Source organism: Cavia porcellus, unplaced genomic scaffold, assembly GCF_034190915.1.
Source record: "Cavia porcellus strain 051 isolate PalLab524CR breed Dunkin Hartley unplaced genomic scaffold, mCavPor4.1 scaffold_16, whole genome shotgun sequence".
Taxonomy (NCBI): Eukaryota; Metazoa; Chordata; class Mammalia; order Rodentia; family Caviidae; genus Cavia; species Cavia porcellus.
In genome coordinates this window covers 34,324,207-34,349,288 of record NW_026947499.1, presented here as the reverse complement: position 1 = coordinate 34,349,288, position 25,082 = coordinate 34,324,207, and the positions used below count along the sequence as shown (strand labels likewise).

General features: G+C 47.9%; 1 protein-coding gene and 1 non-coding gene across 4 annotated transcripts; both read right to left on the bottom strand.

The window, feature by feature from the left end:
* Positions 1-25: 25 nt before the first annotated feature.
* Positions 26-98, bottom strand: Trnar-ccg (transfer RNA arginine (anticodon CCG)). Its single transcript has one exon. It is a non-coding gene; the product is annotated as a tRNA-Arg (tRNA).
* A 7,451-nt stretch (positions 99-7,549) lies between these two features.
* On the bottom strand, positions 7,550-25,068 carry Znf213 (zinc finger protein 213). Of its 3 annotated transcripts, XM_063226375.1 has the most exons (7): positions 23,836-25,068; positions 14,302-14,386; positions 11,564-12,077; positions 10,757-10,871; positions 10,471-10,544; positions 10,053-10,176; positions 7,550-9,038 (listed from the first exon to the last, which is right to left on the bottom strand). In XM_063226375.1, exons 3-7 carry the CDS (start codon positions 11,960-11,962, stop codon positions 8,380-8,382), a joined length of 1,371 nt encoding a protein of 456 aa, XP_063082445.1. In that variant the 5' UTR covers positions 11,963-12,077; positions 14,302-14,386; positions 23,836-25,068; the 3' UTR covers positions 7,550-8,379. The 3 variants fall into 3 exon arrangements, with proteins under 3 accessions (XP_063082445.1, XP_063082444.1, XP_003478180.2); XM_063226374.1 differs by lacking the exons at positions 14,302-14,386; positions 23,836-25,068 and adding an exon at positions 13,264-13,661; XM_003478132.5 differs by lacking the exons at positions 14,302-14,386; positions 23,836-25,068 and adding an exon at positions 13,318-13,661.
* Positions 25,069-25,082: the final 14 nt, after the last annotated feature.

Here is a 25,082-nt window from a genome sequence, read left to right as displayed (position 1 = left end):
ACAAAACCAAAAAGCCACATCGCAGCGACCACGAAGGGACTCGAACCCCCAATCTTCTGATCCGGAATCAGACGCCTTATCCATTAGGCCACGCGGCCCCACGCCCAATTGTGGTAAGACTTTTTGCATAAAGCTTGTTCAGACGCCTGCGCAGTACAGCCTTACGCTCTGACTCATTGGGAAGTCCCGCCCTTCAGAGCCCGAGATCGTAAATTTTACGCAGAGATCGCGCGGTGGACACCCTCCTAGAGAACGTAGCTGTCCCTGCCTTTCTAATCTCTTCTTCCACTTGCCCGCCGCCTATATCAGAGGCTGCCCACCACTTCCCGGGCCCTGCGTTTGGCCCATCACCGCACTGGTGCTGCGGTGGTCTCTTCCCGACTCTCTGGGCTGGACCTGACTCGCCACCCGAAAGCAGAGGCCGTGTCTCTTACATTTCCAAGGCCCCGGCGCCAGCTGGAGATTGAGAAACAATAGCACAGCGTCAGCGCTTCGAAAGGAATGTGGGTCCCTGGCCACTTAGAACGCTCAGCCCAGCCCAGCTCTTTAGATTCCATAGACCTAGACGCACAGCACAGTTCCCAGGGGCACAGCTGTGCCAAGCACTCTATATCCATCATCTCACATATTTCACGGATCTCCAGGACCAAGCACTGTCTCGACACAGCGACTGTCAACAGATATTTATTGCATGCCATCTAGATGTTCACGTCCAAAGTGCCAAGACTGGCAGCTGGGAGAAAGCCAGATATGGTGGGTGAACCAGAGCCGTTAGGCCTGCAGGCACAGCCGCGCCGGACCCAGCTGTGGATCTCCAGGCAGGCCTTTTGGGGGACATCGCTGTCAGGACCCAGCATGTCCAGCTCACACACCTACTCTTTGACCTGAGGGGCCACACTCAGCCTGAACCTTAGGTTCTGCAGGGCTCAACCTACCACTCACTGCAGCCCTCGCTTGCTATTCTATAAGGTCTAAACTTTCAAGTGCTACTTCGACATCTTTGACCCTCACATGTTCCCAAAGCCCTAAAACGAATTCCCTCCGTCTTTAGAAAAGCCCCAAACCTCTGGGCTTGATGGTACATGCCTGTAATCCCAGGATTGTTGGAGGCTGAGGCAGAAGAATTGCAATTTCGAACGCAACCTCGGCAATTTCTCAATTATTTCCAGGAGGAAAGGGTGGGAGTTTGAGACAGGGTTTTCCTATGTAGTTCAAGCTGACCTTGAACTCACTATGTAGCCCAGGCTGGCCTCAAATTTGGAGGTGATCCTCCTGCCTCAGCCTCCCAACGGCTGGTATTACAAGTATGCACCACCACACCTGGCCTGTTTGTCTCAATTTAAAACACGAAAAAAGAGCTGAGGATGTATTTCAATGTGAAGGCCCAGTACTGCATAAAAAGAAAAGGAGACAGACAACCCCCACTCCATGGGAGGGTCTCCCCACCCACCGTTCCTCTTTTGGCGAAACTAACTGTATCCACCTCAGTCTCAGCATAACCAGTTTCACCTCCCTGCCAGCCTGCCTAATTATTTAAACCAATCCCATCCTCTTTCGGGCACCTTGTAACACCTTCCTCTTGTCTCTATGGAGCCCAATTCCCACAGACCCTGCTGCTACCCTGTGCTCCCTAGTGCTTCCCCAAGGACCCACATGACTTTCAGGGTCCTCTTGCCTTGGCCTTTATTGTGTGTAATACCTTCTGTTGATCTCACTTGACAAGAGCCATATGTCATATATTTAATCATCTCATACTGATGTGAGCAGGGGAATGCCTCCTCACCAAAGTGGTAAACATAAGATGATCAGAAAACCAGGGCTGGGAGAAGGCCCCACCCAGCCAGTCTGTCCTGGTCACCCACCCCTCACACCTCTGTTAGCAGCTCCAGAAGGTCTTCCCAGGATTCACTCTGCCAACTTCCACCAGCATCTGGACAAAGTCTGAGCCTTCCTCATCCTGGTAAGCCACAAGCCTAGGTCAGGACACCGGGGCTAGAGAATTAGGGTTGGGCTTCTGCCTGCTACATCCCACCCCACAAGGACCAGTTGTAGGTGGACGTAGGAGGCAGCAAACAGAAGACACCGGGAGCCTTCCAGAGAACAGGACAGGGGCCAGGGATTTCTTGCATCTAGAACAAATTGTTATTCCATATCCACAGAGTGAATATGTGAGTAGATTCAATAGTAAACATTTACTGTGTTCTTGCTACATACTAGGCACTGAGGAGAGCCCTTGTAGAACTTAAAGCATGGAGAAAATTATGCACAGAGTGCTTGGCACAGTTAGTACTTGACCTGTGCTCACCATCATTATGCTTTTGTTTGGTTTTTGAGACAGAGTCTCACTACACAGTACAAGATGGCTTTGAACTCACTATGTAGCTCAGACTAGCCTCAAACTTGCCACAATCCTCTTGCCCTGAATTCTGGATTACAGGCATGTGCTATCATACCTGGCCATCATTATTCTTAATACAAATCATAAACCATGGAAGGAATATGGCTTACATGAAATGCAACTGGGCTGGCACCTTTGGGCCCTAATCTGCAGTTCTGGCTCTCCCTAATGATACTGTAGATCTTAAACAGGAAGCTGGACTGATGTAAAGACCTACAGGGGTCTTACCCTCAGTGGCTGCGTACACTGTCAGAAAGTCTGCCTGGTCAGCATGTCCTGAAGTGGGGTCCCTGGAACAGCTGCCCGCTAGAGGAGTCAACTCTAATCACCTGCATCCTGGGACTCCACCAGTCCTAAGGTCTCTTCCAATTCTCTAGATCAAGGCAGCACGGGACAGTAGAAAAAATGCAGGGAGGAAAGAACATAAATTGAAGACCAAAGCTCAGCCCTGCTACTTACCAGGTGTTTGGCCTCAGAAAAGCTAATGCTGACTTCAAGCTGCTGCCAGGCTGAATTAAGAGGACAGTTCTTGCTTCCCAAAGGCCTTGTACTTTAGGAGGACTTTCCTCCCATCATCTTGGCAAAGAGGAGCCAGAGGTGATGGCAGGAACCCAGTGAGAGCACTAGAAATGCTCTTGGGAAGTTCCTGCCACCAGCCCTGCTGAGTCCAGGCTCTGGAAAGACCACAAGACCCACCCTGGGCATGTGCATGGATCTGGAAGACATCTGCGTGGGAAGGGACTGCTGCAGGTGCCCACAACCAGCATCGGTACCAGCTGGGGACGCCACAGCAGCATCTCTGTTTCCTGGAGGAAAAGGGGGAACAGATCATTTCATTTGGTGGCTACTCATGGGAGCCTACAGACCACAGACCCCCTGGAAACAGTGGAGGCAAGAACCCAGTCTGAAGAACTTGGGAAATGGCCTGAAACATTCAGAGCACTGACTGACCAGGCTGAGGGTTAACAGCTCAAGTTCATGGGCTTGACTGCAGGAAGAATGGGAGAATCGGTGGGAAGGGCCAGCACTCAGGCTTCCTGGAGGAGATGGATAGCAAGTGTGGGAGGTCAATGGCTGGCTAAGGAAATCTAGGACAGCAGGAAATGAGGAGGAGGCCAGGCTACTCACTCCCATGGCACGCCCAAAACAGGAAGATCTTGGGGTGGCCCTGTAGCACTGGGCAGCGGCTTACTTTTCTCACTAGTGCCTGTAGCTATTCTTTTCTGTCAGCCCCAGCAGCCATCCCTGTGGCCCATCCCATAGTTCACCACGGCCACAAGGGGACAGCTTACAGGGCCCTTGCGGGTGTTCAGTCTCTCTTGCAACTGAGCCAGGTCCTCCCAGAATGCCTGGAGTGGAGGCAAAATTAAAGACTAGGCCTAGGCTCCGGGCATCCCTGCCTGGGCTGAAAGCACTTCCTCAGCTTCTGCCACCAGACCTCCACCTGCAGGCAGCCTCAGGTACAGAGAGGAAGCCCTTTCCTTATCCTGTAAGACTCAGCACGAGCTCTTTGGAAGTGACTTGGAGGTCTTGCTTCCAAGAAGCAATTGTTCTCCTACCCCAGTGGGGAAAGGTTAAGAGGCAGGAGAGGGCAGTGGGCTGATGTTTGTCTAAGAAAGAAAATGAGACTGTTGAAAGGAAAGCTTTGACTTTTGAGAAGCACAAACCAGCTAGCATAGGTCAGGGAGCCCTGGGGATGAGCTTCCTGATGCAAGGAAGTGACTGTCCCAGGCACACAACTAGGAAGATGAAGGCTAGACTTGTGGGTGAGTACACTTAAGGTCATGATGTGGGCAAGCCCAGGAGGTAGCCCCAGAGTTCTAGGGGAAGGATAGCTTTCTTTCCAAGCACTACCAGAAGTTCTGTGTTTCTCCTTATCTGAGCTGTAGGGTCTGTCCTAACAGCAGCCTCAAAGCCCAGGGCCTGGCACAGGTCTCCCAGGGCCTCCATTTCATTCTGGGCCCCAGGCTGGTCTTGTACTACAGATAGAAGGGGGCCAGCTCTGGCCCCAGATAGGTCATACTGAACACCGAGACCAGGGTCTGGCTACAAAGAAGGCTAATGTGCACTCAGAATGGTTTGAGGAGACTCCCAGCTGAGCTCCCCAACCTGGGTCTCAGCCTCTGTCCCATCTGCAACTGTGGCTATATATTTGGACTACCACTGTGTCCCCTCACCTCAGGGCTCCAGGGCTCCACACTTCCCAGGCACAGGCCCCTTGTAAGGAGCTCCGGAAGACTGGGCAGTAGCTGTCCCCAGCAGACTCTTCAGCCACCCTGCTGAAGAGCTGGGAGGGTGGGGCCCAAAGCCTTCTGAGGGCTGCTTTGGTGGAGTGGGGGAGAGGCTGTTCTGTGGGAATGAGGAAGAGACTGCAATCAGGCTGTCAGAACCCTGGCTCCAGGGAAAGACTCAGCAACCTCACGGCTACTACGGGTTCTTTGGGGTCACTTGCCAAAAGGGAGGGAGGCGAATAGGGAGCATAGCCTGGATTTAGCAAGACCTAGGCTTTGATTCAGCCTTATGGTCATTTATTTCATGGGGATGGAGGGCCTCAAGTGGACAGTGGTTAGATCATCACTGACCCCCACCCCAGAGTCTGTGGGCACAGAGGGTGGGGTGGGCTAGGGAGGAAGGCTCCTAGGGTAGGCACCATGTGGGAAGACACCAAGTCTGGGAGAGGCAAAGAAGATCTTAGAGTGGCCCTGTAGTGCCTCCCACTCACCTCCAGGATCTCCCAGGCACCACCCACCTGCCCAGTGAGACCTTCAGATCCTGGTTACTCAGCCTTAAGAATCCCTCAGTTTAATAGGTAGCGATCACTGTCAAAGGAGCAGCTGGAAACACTAGTCTGGACACTAGAAGCTCAGGAGAGAGCTCCTAACTTCTAACAGCCTGGAAGAGACTGTGTGAGGTTGGCTTGAACAAGGGGCACGGCATGGAGCTGGAGATAGCTTGGACTGTCTGGAACGGTGTACCCCAAGGCTCACACTGCCTGTGCAGACCATAAAGCTTTGAAAAATGAATGTGGTGGGGGAGGACATGAGAATGAAACTGGCTGGGGAGCACAAAGGGCTGGGATGGCCTTTGTCCCTCTCCACATGCTTTCTGGGGCCCCCACCTCTGAGAGCAAGTGCAACAGGGATCAGTGAGGAAAGTGGCTGCAGAGCTCCTCCAGACCAGCAAGGAAGGCTCTGGGCGCCTGCTCAGCTGGTGGAGAAGCAGGCAGGAGCTGCATGTCGGCAGGAGAAAAGCTCCCAGCTCTCTCACCCATCTCCCACCTCCATTTGATCTAGGGTCCTGGGCCAGCCCCAGGACCACTAGAGAACAACAGGAAGACTTTGGGACAGCCCTGCAGAGCCCCACAGCGACTTAGCTCCTGGACCAATGGCAGTGGCTCCCTCAGCCGTCTATTAGGAGGAACATGGGGAACATGGGGCCGCAGCTCACAGGACTCCTCTGGGCATATAGCTGCTCTTGGAACCAAATCAGCTCATCAAGGATGCCCTAAGTGCAAGGGCCAAAATCTGGCCTGAGTCTGGGGAACCCAGTGGGGGTGGGTGCTATGGCTGAGGCAGGAGAGCTCACCTGTACCAACACTTCATTCTTCTTATGGTTTTTAAAACCCAGGGCTTGGAACACATGTTCCAGGACAGTGGCAGTAATGGCTGACACTCCTAGGTTGCTGAGTATCAGGGCCACCTGTGACCCCTGCATACTGTATTTCCCCTGGAGAGGTAAGGCCAGAGATGGGCTGAGTAGAGGGCACAATCAGGCCATCAGGATCAGGCTGGGCCAAATGGAACTGCCTACTACCCTTTTCCCCAGGCTGTCTTGAGCATCTGCCAGCTGTGTAGCCACCTGCAAGGTCTCAGCCACTAGGAAGGCCATGGTAGTGAGGCAGGGCTTCCTCTAAGCACTGAGCTCATCTGATCCTGACACCTAGTACCCTGGGTCCTAACCCTCACCTCTCCCCAGGCTGCCTCCTATCAGCAGTTTATAATCTGAACTGGACTCTATCCCATGCCCCAGACACCTGAGCTCCACTGCCCCAGTCCAGCTCTGTTCTCAGTGTGTAGCCAGTTACTTCCTGGGTGGCATTAATGTGCCTCCACCTGAGCGAGGAACCTGCACGTGAAACCCACACCCAACTCTGTTCTTAGCTCTTGGCCCACACTCCTATCTGATCTTTTTTTCTTTTTGTCTTTTTCCTTTTTATCAGTACCGAGAATCAAACTCACAACTGCCTGCTTGCAAGGCAGGCGCTTATGCCGCTGAACTAAATCCCCAGCCCCTCCTATCTGATCTTGTTACACTCTAGTGCCTTTCTTTGCCCACCTGCATTTAACACAGATGTGTATACACACTACTGCATGTGTAGACACAACAACACTGAGCTCACAGAGACAGAAAATGCCAACTGGAATCAGCTTTGTCAGCCATGTGAACTTGCTTATTTCACGTGAGAGATGGGGACTGGCTACAGGGTGAAACACCAAGTTGGAGGCTGGCTAAGGAAGGGCCCAGGGGACAGACATTGACACAAAGACTGGTTGTGGGGCAGGATCATCATGTCTCCAACTACTGCCACCTTCTCCTTAGGTGGGGCAAACTGAGACTGCTACCAAGGGAACAGGAAGAGATCAGCAAGTGTCATACTCCAGTGACCACTTGCTCTGACCTGGCACCTGCCAGCTCTGCACAGGCCTTGCCTGGCCTCAGGCAGCAGGGAGGCTGGATATGGAGAGGCCGAGGAACAAGGGTGGGCTCATTTTGACACATCAGTCTCTCCTTCTAAAACCCAGGGCAGCTTTGAGTTTGGAGCCCAAGGAGCAACAGAAGTCTCTAAACCCAACCAAGCTAGCCCCTCTCCAGCCCCTCATTCACTTCACCAGTGGGGGGAAGAGGGCTCCCAAATCCCTTGCTAGAATTAGGACTACCCAGACCAGGGCTGACATAGGCTAACAGAAAAGGATGGGAGTCCTGGGGTTTATGGCTACCCTTTGGGACCCAATCCCTGCAAGCCCAGGATATGGCTCCACTTGGTGACTACACAGCACCATGAGTCACCACAGTACCACATCACCAGGCCAAGGGATAGACTTCTAGGTCCCTCACCCTTGCTGTAGCCACATGAAGAATGGACACCCTGGAGAGAAGCTTCCACGTTTATTCAAACCCTTCTGAGTTCCAATGGGCTGACCTCTTTGGAAGGGACCCAATCTGTCCCTCTTCATACAAATCTGCACACAATGCAGACAAAAAATGGAATGCAATGGTTGAGGAGTCAGCAACAAGGTGCTAATGGAGTGCTAGTGTTAAGTATAGCCAAGGCCATGCCTCTGAAGGAGTAGGCAGCGGGGGGCCTCCAACCACCTACCATCTAGAATGACAGACGGAGGCTCACCGGAAGAGGGGTGCATCTGCCAAAAGCAAACATGGCAGCTTCCTGTGGCCAGGCCAGGCCACAGTGATCACAGCCTGGAAGTGGGAGGAAATGCAGGCCAGCGTAGCCCTGTGGCAAGATCCAGACCTCATCTTCTCATATGTGTGGGCCCACTATCTCTCCTAAAGCCAAGCTGTCCTCTGGGGATGCCGAGGCTAGTCCTCCACTCCCACAGAAGGCACAGGTGGGCAGGGTAGGGGGTGTGGCCCAGACTCACCTGAGAGGACAGGAAACAACAATCAAGTGGCCACATCTAGCTGAGGGGGTCTGGGAAGAAGCCCTGGACCCTGCCTGAATCCTCACACTACCTGCTGCCCCTGCAAGGAATACACTAAGGCCCCAGGAAACTAAGGAAAAGAGAAACACAGAACAAAAGAGAAGACAAAGTCAGCCAGACTTCTGTTCCAAAGTGTGCAAGTATGTCCTAGGGGCAGGTAGGGCAGCCTTGAGTCTGACTCACTCCAGTAGGCCAGGAAGTGCCCGAAGACGGGTGAAGCCCCAAGGGGTCAAAGGAGGCAGCATGGTTCCCACTGGCTGCTCACCCCACAGGCTGAGCCATTCTGGCATGAAGGCTCTGGTGGGCTATGAGGTGGGCACGCTGCTTGAAGCTCTTGTCGCACTCGCCACAGCCAAAAGGCCTCTCGCCAGTGTGCACACGCCGGTGGTCCAGCAGGTAAGAACGCAGTGAGAAGCTCTTGCCACAGTCACTGCAGCCAAAGGGCTTCTCGCCCGTATGGATGCGCTGGTGATCAGCCAGGTAGGTGCTGCGGCTGAAGCTCTTGCCACACTCATTGCAAGAGAAGGGTTTCTCGCCTGTGTGCACACCCTGGTGTCGTACCAGGTCCGAAGAGCTGCGGAAGCTCTTGTCGCATTCTGGACACTTGTGTGGCTTCTCACCAGTGTGCGTGCGCTGGTGGCGAGCCAGATCTGAGCCCCAACGGAAACGCTTCCCACACTGCCCACAGCTATGCGGCTTCTCTGCAGCTAGGTCCCGGAACTGGCGCCGGCGTGCTGGTGGTCGCCCCCGCCGTGCCCCCACTGGCCGGCCCAGGGACACCGCAGGCTGGTGCTCTTTCTCCCAGGCCTCAGCATCCCTGGGGTTCCAGGACACAGTTCCTTCGCCATCAGCTTGACCTGGCAGTACCTTCACCACCTCCTCTAGCAGGACCTTCTTGCTCTGACTTTGGAGCCCCAGACCTGCAAAGGGTGGGGTACAGATGGCTCCTTTAGTCCCAAAGGTCTCTTTCTCTGGAGAAAGGTGGCTCAGGGAAAGCTCCCTGGCTTTGTTCAACCAGGAGACCCTCAGTTTCCTTTTCTATAAAACAGGATGATAATGTAAGTCTTACAGAGGTCAGGATTAGAGTAAGCCTCAGGTCCTACTTTCAGAGGCACCCACTCTGCATGCCCCTGGCCCAGTTCCCCTCCCACCTCTGCCTGGTTCTCTGAACCAGGTCCAGAAGAACTAAGGTCCAGTCCCAGAATCCAACCAAGAGATCAGCTCATCCACACTCCCACTGGAGGAAACTGAGGCACCAAGTTTGCTCATCTGTAGGTCTCCTCACTTCCCAAGGTCCAACTCTTTAAACTCAAGAACACAAGCAGCTTGGGACAGGGAGAGACCTCAGCCTGCCCATGAAGCGATGCAGATTAAAGGAGATGATGCCCAATAAACCAAGCTAATAACATCCTGGCTTAAGGAGGAATGGTGGCTTCTAATGGGGGGAGGGTAGACTGGCTCTTGCTGTTGACATTCCTGCAGCTGGTGGGTAGGTGGCCTCACAACCAAGCTTGGCTGAGTCCTGGCTCTGTCCCTTCCATATTCATTGGCCTTTTTGAGTTTCAAACTTTTTTTTTGTTGTTGTCTTTTTTGTTTTTAACGGTATCAGGGATCGAACTCACAACTGCCTGCTTGCAAAGCAGGTGCTTATGCCGCTGAGCTAAATCCCCAGCCCCAAGTTCTTCTATTACTTGTGGGCAATTTTTCCGTGCATCATTTTGTGAGAATTCAATGAGAAAATACCCTTATAAGCAATCAGAATTAGTCACCTTTGATACTTGTCACCTAATACACATGAAAATAAAGGTCAACACCACAAATGACCCAAGGCTCTCAAAGGAACTTGAGAAAAGTTCACTTTGGATTCAGCTAAAGAACACAGAAGGGAGAATTAGGGATAGTGGCAAGATGGGGGCCTTCCTGGCCCCACTTACCCGGGGTGGTGTTCCGTGAGTTCTCCCGCTTTATGTCCCAGAAGAGATCCCTCTGAGCAGGGTCCAGGGAACCCCACTCTTCCCTTGAGAAATAGAAGGGAATGTCTCCCAATGCCACAGGTGCCTGGAATGAGAAGATCTGACTGAGGCCACCACACTGCCTTGCTCAGCAACTGTGAGTGGGGGTAGGATGGATAAGATAAAAAAGGTCTAGAGAAGAAAGCAAGACCCATTTTATATTTTAATGTTTTGCAACAGCATCTTACTATGTACCCCAGGCTAGCCTTCAGTTTGCAATCTCTTGCCTTGGTCTCCTGAAGGGATTACAAATGTGCACTACACCCACCCATGGCAAGGCCCATTTTATAGATTCAACATCCTGAGGGTCTCAGAGAAGATAAAGGTACTAGTAACTCACATGGACCCCAGAGGCAAAGCAGGCATCTGTTGTCTCTCTGGTATTCCCCTCTTTAAGAAGAGCAGGAAGCTGGGCTGAAGGGAAAGAATAGAGCCTCTGAGAGGCCACTCCAGGTCCAGGACTGAGGCCATCTAGCCTCCTCTTCGTATGCAAATGTACACACATGCACAAGCACACATACACATGCACACATGACTGGGCTTCTCAGAATACAAATGTTACCTTTAGGGCAATATGAGGCCCCTGTTCAGTCACTTTGCCATCTACAAGGACAGCGTTTACTCACCACGATAGCCAGGCTGATCCTGGGAAGCAGGCAGCCGGCTCCATATCCCCACCATCCCCTTGGCCTGGGAGGTCTGGATCATAGCCTCAGCTTCCTCGTTCTCTGAGGGCACATCCTGTGCAGGAACCACAACATGCTCATCAGCACTTAGACCACACAGGGGAGACAGAGGTTAGTCCCTGGGAAAAAGACACAGAAACATGGCCCTGAGGAGGCTGGGGTGTGGGGAAGGAGATCAAGATGGAGCCCCAGGAAAACCTAGAGGGAAACGTGACATAACGCAGTAGTGTGTGCCTAAGAATACCCCTTGATCAATCACAAGGCAAGAAGCAGACCCCAAAAGCCAAGTTCATATCCGCTTAGCAAAGCAAAAAGTTGGAGAATCTCCTATACTAAGGGCAAAACCGCATATGCACATTGCTCATTAGTACCTCCCCAGATGGTTCCAGTGCCAAGACCCAACCCACAGGACAACAGACTGCCAGCAGACAGCTCTCCCATCTCATACTCCTCTGGTGCTCTCCTGCATCTCACTGTATCCCCAGGGCCTGGCCTAGAGCAGAACATGAATAAATGTTTGTAGAACCTGTATGGAATATGCCCACTTTGACCAATGAAGTCACCAAAAATAAAATGCACTAGGCTCATCTTTCAGAAAGGCAACAAGTATTATGTCGTGCTTTCCTGTATACTTGCTAAGACTTAGTGTGTCCCCTGCCCCATGACCTTCCTGAGAGGCATCTCCACGGAGACAGCCACTTTCCACTTTTCATCCAGGTGGCCGTGGATGGAGGAAGGGCCCCTCACCTGTGACCAGGCCTTCACTGGCTGCTTCTGTAGGTCCTCCACCAAGGCAACAGCTTCCTCACCATTCCCTGGGCACTGTCCCCGCACTTGGGCCTGGATCTCCCCCGGCAGCACTGTCAAGAACTGCTCCAACACTAGTAGCTCCAGGATCTGCTCCTTGGTGCGCAGTTCTGGCCGCAGCCAGCGGCAGCAGAGCTCCCAAAGCTGGCTAAAGGCCTCATGTGGCCCACCTACTTCCCCGTAGCAGAACTGACGAAAGCGCTGGCGGCAGGCCTCAGAATCTCTGCTGTCCTCCTGCTGGGCAGTTTCCTGCTCCCAGGAGGAATCTTCTATTTTCACAATCAGAAGTCCTTCTCCCTCCCCAGGAGCCTGGTCCTGGGGCTCCTGGGCAGCTGCCATTCCCCTGGTCTAAGGCTCAGGGCTGGCTGGCCTCAGCCTGGGCTTCAGAGCTGACCCTTTTAGTTGTCCAGAAGGATACCCTGTGGTGGCCAGGCTGGCATTTGGACATGCACTCCTAGGAAAAGAGCAAAACAGCAGGATTTGAGGAAGGTGGAATACAGGCACAAATACCAGCTTCAAAGGATGTCCAGGAACTCTAGTACCTGTCCTTTTGTAATCCTGAAGCCTCTCAAAGGACTTATTATTATATCTCATTGTACAAAACTGTCCCTCCTGCTAATACAGGCCCATGACCCCTTTCCCAAGTATGAAATCCAAAGCTGGATTTTCCAGGATTTGTTGAACTGCAAATCCTAGTCTCTCATTTGGCAGCACCTACTGATATAAGCATATTTGTACATTACCGGGTTTATCATACTTGTGTTTTATGACATAAATACTAACATTTGTTCATTTTGTAAAGATTTACTGAGTTATAATGTTTTACTGTATATAATTCAACTAAAGTTTTAATGGTTAAGTGAAGCCCTAAATCTCTCTAGAGATGTTAATACACTATGGGCACTGTATTGTTTCTTAAATTTAAAATCGTATTTCAGGTTTCAATCTGGGTATTGTGGCTCATGCCTGCAATGCCAACACTCAGGAAGGAGGCTGAGGCAGGAAGATTGCCACAAGTTCAAGGCCAGTCTGAACTACATAAGCAGATTCTGTCTCAAAAAGAAACGACTTTTAAAATTTATCTAGCCATTGGAGTTGAAGGTGTCAGAGAAGGGCTCACAGACACCACCAACATCCATTTATGTATAACTAAATATATACGTAAAATAAATCTGATATTTTGTCATTACAACAGTTCTGATTCATGTATTATGAATTTTGTTTCCACAATAAGATCATCACAAACACCATAATAAAAAGAGGGAAATTTAAGCAATGCAGAAGTACATCAAATAGAGTTCCTCAATGTGGTTGCACATCCCTTCCCTTTGACAGTCTGACATACTATATCCCAAAACTTTCCCTGTGCTTTTACTGAAAACTTATTCATACAAATGGACAAGAAATGCTTGATGTGTTTTACACAAACGAGATTTACTGTACATACTACTTTGTATTTTGCTTTTTCCGCCTAGCAATGCTTCTTTAGTGGCACTGTTGAGTTTCCAAGGTGTAGATATGTTCCTTTTTCTTAACCAACACCCGAGTGAGGCATTCAGGTTGTTTCCAATTCTTCTCTATATATTAAGCACTTTATTTACTCTTGTGTTTCTCACAAGATTCCTGAAAGGTATGCGCACCATTCTCATCCTCCAGTGATCAAAGAAGTCTCCTCGGAGAGGATCAGGACTCACCAGGATCGCTCGGCAGGGCGCAGCAGGCGGGGACGCAGACCTGGCCGAAGCCCCGCGCTGTCCCCAGCAACCTCCCCCGCGCGGAACCGAGGGGCTGCGGGCGCGCAGGGGTGTCTGCCCACAGACCGAGCCAGCACAGGACACCAGGGCGACCTGTGCGTCCCAGCAGAGTGCGCCCCACTTTCGCCTCTACCTCTGGACGCCCGCCCCGAGTACCCAGAGATAAACCTTCAAGCCTCAGAACCTGGCCTCACGCCCCCCTGGTCTCCGCCCCCGGGACAAACTGCCCCCGGCCGATCTAGTGTTCACAGTTCCGGCGCCGGAAGTTCGGGTGGGGCTCGCGGGGAAACTAAACAACGCATGCGCTGCTGCAAGTGTCTGAGATTATACCACCCAGAACGCTCTTCTGCTACACTGACAGATGGCCAATGAACTGGGAGAACTTTCAGGTCTGGCCAATCAGAAAGCAGCGACAATTTGAGCGTCAATACCAGCACCTGGAAGGAAGGGACAAGATTATCGCTTCACCGTGTCTTTGGCCTCCGCTTTTCTTTGTGATTTCTTTGCTCTTGCAGTCCCTTAATGGCGAAAAAGAGGAAGCAAGAGCCGGCCTGACAAGCGGAGAGCGCTTGTCTGGTCCAAACACTGGACCTGGAGTGCCTGATCCATCGGAAGGGATGTGCTAAGATGGACTATTTCTTCTTCTGGACTCCTGCTCACTGGCCGAGTGTGTGTAGTCTGGGTCCACTGACCGCGAGAGGCAGTCGGGCGAAGAGACTCGTTTCCAGCCTCCAGTTTCCCATATTTCCTTAGTCTTTGCCCTTAGCAGATCGCAGGACATACTGGAAAATAAAGCCTAGTGGGGGTGCGGAGCTTCCTTAAACGATTCTGTCGGTCAGCGATGGCCTGACGAAGACCTGTGCTCTTGCACCAGCAGCTCCGTGTACGCGGCGCTGAGGAGAGGCGGGAGTCCTAGGAACCTACCTGGGAATCTCGGGGTTGTCTTACATTCGACACTGGTTCCCACCGCCTGCCGCCTCGACCCAGAGACTTCAGGTTACAGAGCTTTCTGAAATGCAAAGAGCTTGTGGTTAAGCACGTACTGCATACTTAGTGTAGAAAAGTTAAGAAAGACTGGCAAATTGTAAAGGTATTTCTCTGTATCTACTGGCTAAATTCCCTCACTTTGCTCAGATTTCACCCTCAAAGAGGCCTTCCTTAATGCACTCTAGAGTCTGTTCCCTGTTGTCTCTCCCTAACATTTATATATACCTCACATGTATTTGTACACTGTGTGTCTCTCACTTCTCAACTAATAGAGACAACTACGAAGCGATTCTGAGCAGCATTGTGAGTTCGATCCCTGGTACCGATAAAAAAGAAAAAGACAAATAAATTTAACCAATTGCTTTTTATGTTTACTTGTGAGTCTGTCCTAGGCCTAAATCCCTTTCCTGAGATGGACAGTGGATTCATAGTAAGTGAACCTCTATGAATTACTGATCCTGGCTGAGCCATTAGTGACCTGTGATGCCAGAGATGCCTCAAAGGACAAAATAGCTGAGAACACCTGGTTCCAACCCCAGTTAACTAGATACAGACTGGAGCTGCAGGCATCTCACTCCTGCCGTCTCAGTCCTGCTGTAAATATCAACCTGGAGATAAAATAGTTCTAAATTAAAATAATTTATCACTTGGAGAAGTCTTTGAACTGGTCCTGCTCAGTATCTTGTTTTTCTCAGTAATCCCTCCCTTCGTTTGAAAACCAAACAAATGTAGTCCACTCAGAAGTTCTTTGTCTCAGCCCCCAGAATTTTGAGTTCTGCTACAGGTTTTTGATCCCCCTGGAACCCTAAAGTCATACCACTTATCTCATCTATTTAAACCTTCACTGACCCCTGGTTTTGGAGGTTGCAGGCCTGGTCAGTCTAGGATACTCAACTATAAGTAGCTACATGCAAGCAGTTTACTGCACTACTCCCAGAGCCTATGATTGTACTGGCACATGGTAGGTGATCACTAAAATTTGTTAAATGCATGAAGGTAAAAAAGGTACTAATTGGGGCTGGGGATTTAGCTCAACGGCATAAGCACCTGCCTTGCAAGCAGGTGGTTGTGAGTTTGATCCCTGGTACTGATAAAAACGCTAATGCTGCTGAGCTAAATCCCCAGCACCTATCATTCCATACTTTTTTGATTTTTTTTTCCTATTTTATATCTAAATTTTATTACAGATGTGTTTGTTTCAGAATTTTCAGTTATGTTTTACTGCTTTTTACATGCCTTTAGTTTATAATAGAATTTTCCCCCCTTTTTTGTACTGGGAATTGAACTCAGTGTAATAAGTTATTAAATTTATTTTTGAAGGAGGTGTTGGGGATCAAATGCAGGTCCTTGAGCATGCTAAGCAAGCACTCTACCATTGAGATATAGCCCCAACTCCTTTTAATTAAGGTTCTTTAAGTCAGATTTTATTGGTACATTTTGGGTATACATAATGATCATATTTATATGTACCTGTAAATTATATAATTTGATTCTTTTTTCTCCATTCCCCTCCCTCCTCTCAAACCCTCCTCTGTAATAAATTTTGATACGATAAATTCCTGAATTTAAATTTTTCTTAGCCAGTCTCAGTTGTGTACCTGTAGTGCCAGAACTAGGAAGTCTGAGGCAGGAAGATCTCTTGAGTGTGAGTTGAGACTAGCGTACATAATACAGTATAGCAACACTTTGTCTCAAAAAAACACACCCAAATTTTCTTACAACTTAATGGATTTTTCCTGATTAATTTCAGGAGAATTTTATCAAATTCTAAAGCTTATCATTTACATTTCATTAAATTAATATTGGGAAGAAATGACATTTTTGCAATGATGTGTTCCCATCCAGAAATACATTCAGTTCATATATCTCAAAATTCTGTAAAGGATTTATTTTTGTAGTGCTAGGGTTGGAACCCAGAGCCTCCAAGATGCTAGGCAAGTGCTGTACCACAGAACTACCTTCCCAGCTCTCCTGAGTTTTTGTTTGTTTGTTGTAATACAGTATAGATTTCTGTTTCTTAAACTGTTTTCAAAATTTTGTGGTTGTTAATGTTTTCTCCCATTGTATTGTTCACTCCAATGAGAGAGAAATCACATTACAATTAACTTGAATAGAAAAAATTTGATATAAGGAATTGTTAATTTGCAGCTATTGTAGTGACCACATCTGCAATCCCAGAACTCCAGAGGCTGAGGCAGGAAGATCTCGAGTTCAAAGCCAATCTGAGCCATCTATCTAGACTGTCTCAGAAAACAAACAAAACAGTGATCCCAGAAGGAGCAGTGGGACAGGAGGGTGTCTGGTGCAGGACTGCTAGGCTCCTCTGGCTCTCAGCTGGTTTTTCACATGGCTCTCCTGCCTGCTTTCCTCCAGGATCTGCTTCTTCTCCTCCCCTCCCACTCTCCTGGGTAGGTAGCCTCTAGTTTCCTCTTTTAATCTGATCCCTTGACCTCCATCTTCAGGATTCCTGGTCCCAGAAGGCACCCTGTGTTATCATCTAAGGCATAAATGGATTTTGTGTTAACATGAGTCATCTCACTGGGCCAGCACTCCAGAGCTTGAGGCAGGAAGACTGCCATTAATTCAAGGCCCGTCTCAGCTACAAAGTGAGTTCAAGACCAGCCTGGAGCTACCATAGAAAGACCTTGTCTCATTACAAAAACACACACACTTTTTAAAAATTGTTAATTTGCAAAAGTGAGTAAGACAATTAAAAGTTTTAAGTCAAAACTCTCAGAAGCAACTTCTGCCCTTACAATCAAGTGAGTAAAAAGAAAGAAACTCTAAGGAGCCTCTCTTCTTTCTACTCGAGGCAGAGATCCTGACTTCTTAAGAATGAATGGCTGCCAGAAGAATACACCGCTGGTCAGGCCTGCTGCCTTATCCCTGTAATTGCAGCACTCTGCGAAACTGAGGCAGAAGGCTTGGAAATTCAATGGATTCTAGTTATCTAGCCCATTCTAGTTGCACAGCCACAACTTGGAGACTTAGCAAGACTCCATCTCAAGGGTAAAAAATAAAAAAGGGGTGACAATGTAGTTTACTGCCAAGGCTCTAGGTTCGCAAAAGAAAAAACAAAAAAATCATACAGCTGACAGTCGGAGATACAATACTGTACTTACAATACTGTACTGTACAATACTGTACTTGCCACCTGAAAGGGTGGCAAACAGTGGCACTGGGGCTCCCTCCACCGCCCTCTACCAGCTCCCTGAAAAACTGCGCTGGGTAGGCGAAAGTCTCTCGCTACGGCTCTGGCAGCGTTCCTTCTGCGCCCTCTTGTGGCACAGATGAACATCACATGGTCCCGCACTCCAGAACCCTCAAATTTCCATGCGAGTCAAATCACCAGGACCTTCCAGATTCCCCTCCAGAAGAGATCCTTCTTGCAATGAAAAGTAACTGTGTGTTCTACTGCCTTAGTGCACTGGGCAGTGCCAGAGGCCTTGTCTTGAGCGACCGTAGAGAGAGCAGTGCTCTGTGCACGAGGCGCTGTGGAACGTGATCATGTGCCCCCACGTCAGCTGTGGCGAAACGACAGCGTGCCTGCCGCAGAGGCCTGTTTATTCGTATTGAAAGTTCTAAAAAGTTCGCCATCACTGACCTAGATAAATCAGTAAGCACCTGCATGGAACCACGGGAGTCTTCCTAAAACAGCAAGGCGCAGGCAGTTTGAAGGCAATATTCCTCCAGGTGCGGTCCTGTTGTGGGACTGAAGGGTGTGTTCCTGGATTGCCAGTGCAAGGATATTAGCTGTAATGCCCCTCTAGGCGTGAATCTCTCCACTGCACACCACCCTTCCTTGTTCCTTGGGGGAAGGAGGCCATTGTTAGACAATAGCTTCTCTCTGCTAGAGTCCAGAACAGGACCTAGAGAAGATTCCAGTCGCTTTTGGGGTGGCTGCACTATAGTATATATATTCATGAACTGGCAGAAGTTTCGTTTCCTCTGGTTTTCTAGGCACAAGATCAATAAATAAGAATGTGCCTACAGAGGCCCTAGGTCCTACCTGAGACCCACATGTTCCATGAGATGATTTTGTCTATTTACAAAAATATCCCCTTTTGGGTTTGTTTTTGTTGGCTTTCTCTGTGGCAATCAGAGAGTCCTAAGTATCACAGGATCATTAACTACATGAGTATTTTTGTGTTTTAATCACATAGTTGGTGTAACCTGTTAATAGCAAGTGGCTATTTTTGATAGTGTAACCTGTTAATAGCAAAGTCACTGTTTTTAAGTGGGCAAGTGTATTATTTTCTTGAGTCCACTGTAATAAATTATCACAAACTTGGCAGTTTAACATAACACACGTTTTTTTTCTTGGTCTTTTTGAGACAGGGTTTCACTAAGCAGTTCAGGCTGGCCTTGAACTCACTTTGTAGCCCAGACTGATTTCAAACTCCAGCAATCCTCCTGCCTTGACCTCCTGAGTACTAGGATTACAGGCAGGCAAGCTCCACCATTTTAAAGTAATACAAATTTATTACCATTTCAAAGGCCAGGAGTCTGAAATCTATTTACTGGGTTAAATTGAAGGTGTCTATAGGGCTGGTTCTTGAGAAATCTGTCTTTTCCAGGTTAGGGCTTTTGCATTCCTTGGCTTGTGGTCTCTTTTTCCATCTTTTATTTGGAGGGGAGAGAGGGTATCAGAAATCAAACTCAGGACTTTGTGCTTACCAGGCAAGTGCCATGCCACTGAGCTATATCCCTGGCCCTCTTCCACCATGTTTAAAGCCTTCCTCCAGCTCCGCTTCTGTCACCTCTTCTCTGTCCCATAGTCAGATCCCCCTCTGACCCTCTTCTATAAAAACACTGTCATTACATTTAGGACCCAGGATAATCTCTTCACATCAGGATCCTTAACTCTATCACATTTCAGGTTCCAGGTTCCAACCTGGTACCTTTCAGTCATTATTCAATTCACCATAAACCCATACATAGGTTTATATTGTTTTATTTGTTGTGGTACTGCAGATTGCCCATGGGTATCACAGATTTACTTTGTTTATTTATTCATTTTGGTTTTTGAGACAAGATCTCACTTTGTAGTAAAGTCTGGCCCAGAACTCTCTATGTAGTTCAAATTGGCCTCTAATTTAAGGTGGTCCTCCTGTCTCAGCCTCCTGAGTGCTGAGATTACAGGTGTGTGCCACCATACCTGTTTTTATTTTTTATTTTAAAACAAGATCTTGCTAAATTGCCCAGGTAGGACTCTAATTTGCTATCCTTCTGCCTCAGTCTTCGGAAGTAACTGGGATTACAAGGTATGCAACACTAAGCCTAGCCACAGAGTCTTTTGCTGTGTCTGGCTGCAGCTCTAAATATTGGGAAGAGGAGGGAGGATGGGAAAATAAGGGTTGGGGATTTAGCTCAGTGGTGTAAGTGCCTGCCTGGCAAGTGCAAGATCATGAGTTTGATCCCTGGTACCACAAAAAAAAAAAAAAAAAAAAAAAAAAGATGAGAAAGGAACTGCTCAAGATCTGTAGTATGTTTATTTACAAGCTCAGGAGACTGATGTCAATTTCAACCCCTGCCTAGCAACTTGTTTACCTGGCTTGCCTGGGCACTTTGCCTTCTAGGAGTTTGTTTATGTGGCTCCTTTTGGGCTCATTGTTCTCAGGGCTGGCTTTATTTTAGCCCCACAAGCGATTCATCTCCAGCTTCAGCCACACCCTACAGTCTTTTGAAACAGCACTGGCAGGAGCTTAGTTCCTTACCTTAAGTGGGACAATTAAAATTGAAGCCCTGAGGGCAAACCGAAAGGCCTCTTTCTAGTTTCCATCTATAAAGACCATATTGCACTCATTATGAAGTCTAAAGAGTATGTGGCAGAAATGTGATGGAATTTTCTTTGATTTTTCAGTGATACAAATTGTGTATAACATTAAAATTTACTAAAATCTTTTGGTTTCTTGTTTTTGAAACAAGAAATGTACTATGCACTAGGGGCCTTTTTTTTTTTTTTTTTAAGTTTTTTGGGTCGAACTCATGACCTCGCGTTTGCCAGACAGATGCTTATGCTGCTGGGCTAAATCCCTGCCCCCTGCCCTTTTTTTAAAAAATAGGGTCTCCCTATATAGTTCAGGCTGACTCATGATGCTCCTCCTGCCTCAGCCTCCTCAGCCTTCCAAGTGCTAGGATCATAGGGTTGTGCTATCCCAGCTGGCTTGTGGCCTGTCTTGAATTTATTATGTTGTCCACCTCTGCCTCGAACTCTTGTTGTTTTGGTTTGGGTTTTTTTTGGTACTGGGGATCAAACTCTCAACCTCACGCTTGCCAGGCAAGTGCTTATGCCACTGAGCTAAATCCTCAGCCCCATGCCTTGAACTCTTGATCATCCTATGTGCCGAGATTATAGACATTCACCACCACACCTAGTTTAAAACTTTCAGGGAGTATTTTTCTCCTGCCATTAACAATGCTGCAGATTAGTTTAGCAGGGGCTGGGTATTTAGCTCAGTGCCTGCCTGGCAAGCACAAGATCATGAGTTCAATCCCCAGTACCAAAAATTAAAAATTAAAAAAAAATTAGCTCAGCAGCACAAGTGCCTGCCTAGCAAACTTGATGTCATGGGTTCAATCCCAGTACAAAAACAAACAACAACAACAACAAAAAATGCTGCATATAGATAGATAAGTGATGATGATGATAGATAGATAATTGTGTGTGTGTATGTATGTGTGTGTGCATGTGTGCATGTGTGAGTTTAAACCCAGGGCCTTGCACATGGTAAGCATGTACTATCCCACTGAGCTACACCTCCACCTAGTACATAGACTTTTTTGCAGGGTGGTGCAGAGGACTGAATCCAGGATGTTGCATACACTAGGCAAGTCCTCTGGCACTGAGCTACATCCCCAGTCCAATCTGTGTATCCTTCTTAAACCTGACAATATTTTGCAGTTTATATCACTGAAGTGAACTATTGAGTTGAAAGTCAGATGTAGCCAGACACATGTGCACATCTGAAATATCTCAAATCTAAGGGAAGACTCTGCACCAAAGAGTTAGAAGGCAGTATTTATTTATTTAAATACTGGGAATCAAACTTATGACCTTACACGTGCCCAGCAGGTGCTTAAGCTGCTGAGCTAAATCCCAGCAAGAAGGCAACTTTTATTATTATGCTACTGGGCTGCTGAGAATCAGTTCCAAATCACCAGTCAAGAGTCAGTTTAGAGTTCAGTTTAAATACAGTTTGCAAGCAGGCAGTACAAGGCTGCTGGCAAGTTATTACATAATTGGTTACATGAATTAAGTCATGTGTTGTCAAGCAAACTAGTCCTAAATCGATTCCTAGAAACGGGAGGGAATATGAGAGGAGCAAGTAGAATTAAATGTGTCTTAAGATGGGAATGATGGCTCACACCTGTAATCCCAGCACTCGGGAGGCTGAGGCAGGAGGATTGTTGCAAGTTCAAGACCAACCTGGGCTACAAAGTGAGCTGGAGGCCAACCTGAACTGCATAGAAAGACTCTGTCTCAAAAAGAAAAAAAAAAAAAGAATTAAATGTGTCCTTGACCGGGCCAGGCTGTCCCAAACATGAAGCCCTTGAAGCAAGTTGGAAACAATACACATTTTTCTAAGCAAGGAAAAATACAAGCCTTGCAGCTGGACACAGTCAAGTTGACCCAGCACATTATCAGGGACAAGCAGCTAGATGCAGACAGTCAAGGCTAACTGAATTTAGCAGGCTAACTAGGTGACAAGCAGCAGGAATGTAGTCACAGATCACTAATTGATTTTTAACTTTGCTATAAAATATCTATAAATTTTCTATTCTATAACTGTGCCCTGACATCAACACTGTGGAAGGGTAAAGCAGGAAGACTTGTGTTCTACCCCAGACTGGACAACTTAATAATTTAGTAAAACCCTGTTTCAAAAAAGATGCCAGGCATGATGGTGCACATGTGTGATCCCATCACTCAGGAGGCTGAGGCAGAAAGATCAACACAAGTTTGAGGCCAGCCCAGGCTTCATAGTGAGTTCAAGGCCAGCCTGGATTACACAGTTAGATCCTGTCTCCCATCCCGGCCAAAAGAGTAAAAAACAAGGTCACTCACTTCAGGCCTCCATTTCTGCTCACATCCACAGGTACCTATTGGCATCAATTGACCAGAGTCCACGAATTTTCTGCTCTGAGCCTCCCTGGACTGCCTCTGCCTCAGCTTTCCATCCTTTGAAAACACTAAGGTCCCTGTGTCCATTTTTCTCTAGAACCTATCACCTGTGACGCCTGGGACAGGGATAGGACCCAGATTGCACTTAGCCCAATAATCATGAAATGCCTGTCTACATGAAGAGAGGGAGCCAGCAGGTAAAAGCTCAAGGAGAGCCAGAGCACCCAGGTACCGGCTGGGCTCCTAGGAGTGACTGGTTCATCACTCACAAAGCAGGCCACAATGGCTATGTCTAGAGTCAGGAAGATGGTGCCCAGGAGTCATCCTTGGTGAGCCTGAGGATTCATCATGCATGGTCTAGGCCATGACGGAGAACCACAGTGCAGCCTTGGAGATACTGTACCCGAGTGCCATCACTCAACTGTCTCTTCATGAGGTGGGGAAACAAGATTGTCTCAAGTTTTCTACTACTGGAATCAATGAAGCCATGACAATATGGAATTTCAAGTCTTCCATCCAGGGCCTCTAACTAATGAGAAGCTGAGTGCTGTCATTCAGCTTGAGAACAGTAGGTGGCTGAGACTCTGCCAGCCTCAAGGAATCACTGTACCACAAATCCCACAAATATTTTATGTTTTTACTTGAATAAAATCAGTGAAAGTGTTGTTGTTTTTCCCAAGGAAGAAGTTTTGTTTCATTTTGGCTTTGTGCTTTTATCTCATTCTTGACCAAAGCTTTTCTTTAAGTATTTTATTATGGAATTGTTACACTAAGTTTAGGAAAGGGTGAAGGTATGTATAAACTGTATGCTAGAAAACTAAATAAAAAATCCTAAATGTGGAAAAGAAAAAAGGGCTGGAGACACAGTTCAGGGAAAAGGCACTGGGTTCAATCCCAGTAGCACACACACAAAGACAGACAGACAGACAGACCCACAAACACAAAGGTACATTTTTGGGGTACATTTTTAAAAGAATTTTAAAATCTATATTAACTGACACATAAAAAGATAAAAAATACACATGTTTTAAGAGGCATCATGGTAGATTTGATGCATACATATATTGTGTAATCTTTAGAAGTCTTGTGCTGGGGACTGAGACTTCATACAACCTAGACAAGCACTCTACCATTGAATTACATCCCTAGCCCAATGACACATCTTTTAGTGACACATCTTTTAGTGAAGACCTCGCACTTGTGATTCAAATGCCCCACAAACACAAAAGAATACTAATGGATTAGTTATCTATGCTATGTAAAAAGTTACTCCAAACCATAGTTTGAAATAATAATACAAAGGTACTTAGGGGCCGGGGATTTAGCGTAGTGGCATAAGCACTTACCTTGCAAGCGCACAGTCATGAGTTCAATTCCTGGTACCAAAAAAAAAAAAGGACTTCACATTGGTTCTTTGGTTTGGAGACAGTTTTGCTCTGTAGCCCAGGCTAGCCTCAAACTTACAGTCCCTCCTGCCTCCACCTCCTTAGTGCTGGGATCACAAGTGCACATCACCTTGCCTGATTTTCCCTACCCTTTTTGATTCAGAAATTTGGGAGCTGCTACTTACTGGGTAGTCATGGCTAAGGATCTTCCCTGAACTGCAGTCACAATGTCAGTGGGGATCCATGGGCAGATCATGCCCCACCTCAGACACTCAGGCGTGATAAACACAACTTTCCTCTGTCTTTCTGTTCACTCAGCTCTCAGTGGACTGGACAGTGCCTCCCTTCACTGGGGAGGGTCATCTGCGTTACTCACCCCACCAACTCAAATGCTAATCTCCAGAAACACTCTCAACAGACACACCCTACTATGTATAATCAGCTATCCGCTGTGACCATACATATCGAAAGCACAAACTAGCCCCTTTTTTCTGGGCTACATGGGATACTGACTATCCATCACATGCAGTAATATCACAATTAATCAAGTCATTGCCTAAAGTTGATTTCAACTAACTAAAGCATTTGCATTGAGACAAGTGGCTGCTGCACTTGACCACTATGATGTCAGTGATATGAATGTGGCATGAGATACATTACTTAGACTTCATTATTTTACATAAACTTTCACTGTGAGAATATTGAAAGGATTTTGCCCTGGACACTGCAGTGGTGGGAGGCGGAACCAAGGGGCTCTATCTTGAGGTCATCTTCCCCGCTCCTAGGCAATTTACCTGTGGCGGAAATGAATTCCAGTGGGCTACTTGTGCATCAGTAATACCCTTTAGGCATCACCCCAACCTAAGCTATATGTATGTCCCACACCACGTGTCCAGAAGAGAGAAAGCCAGGCCCCGGCGGTCATGGAGCTTCTCTTCACATCTTTAAAATAAAGGGCACTTTATATTCAGTCTTCACCGTGCTGAAAACTCTTTCAAAAATGACAAGCTTAGACTCCTTAACTCAGTTCAAGTCACTGAGAACCAGAGAACTTCCCTGGCAGTCCAGAAATTTCTTGTAGCCATGTAATATCATTGAAAAAGCACTTATTAGAGACTTGGAATTTAATGTTAGCCTGTATAGTGGTAGACGGCTTTCAGTTTCTCCTTTTGGTTGGTTGAAATTTGGACTCAAGGAGGCCTTAAGTT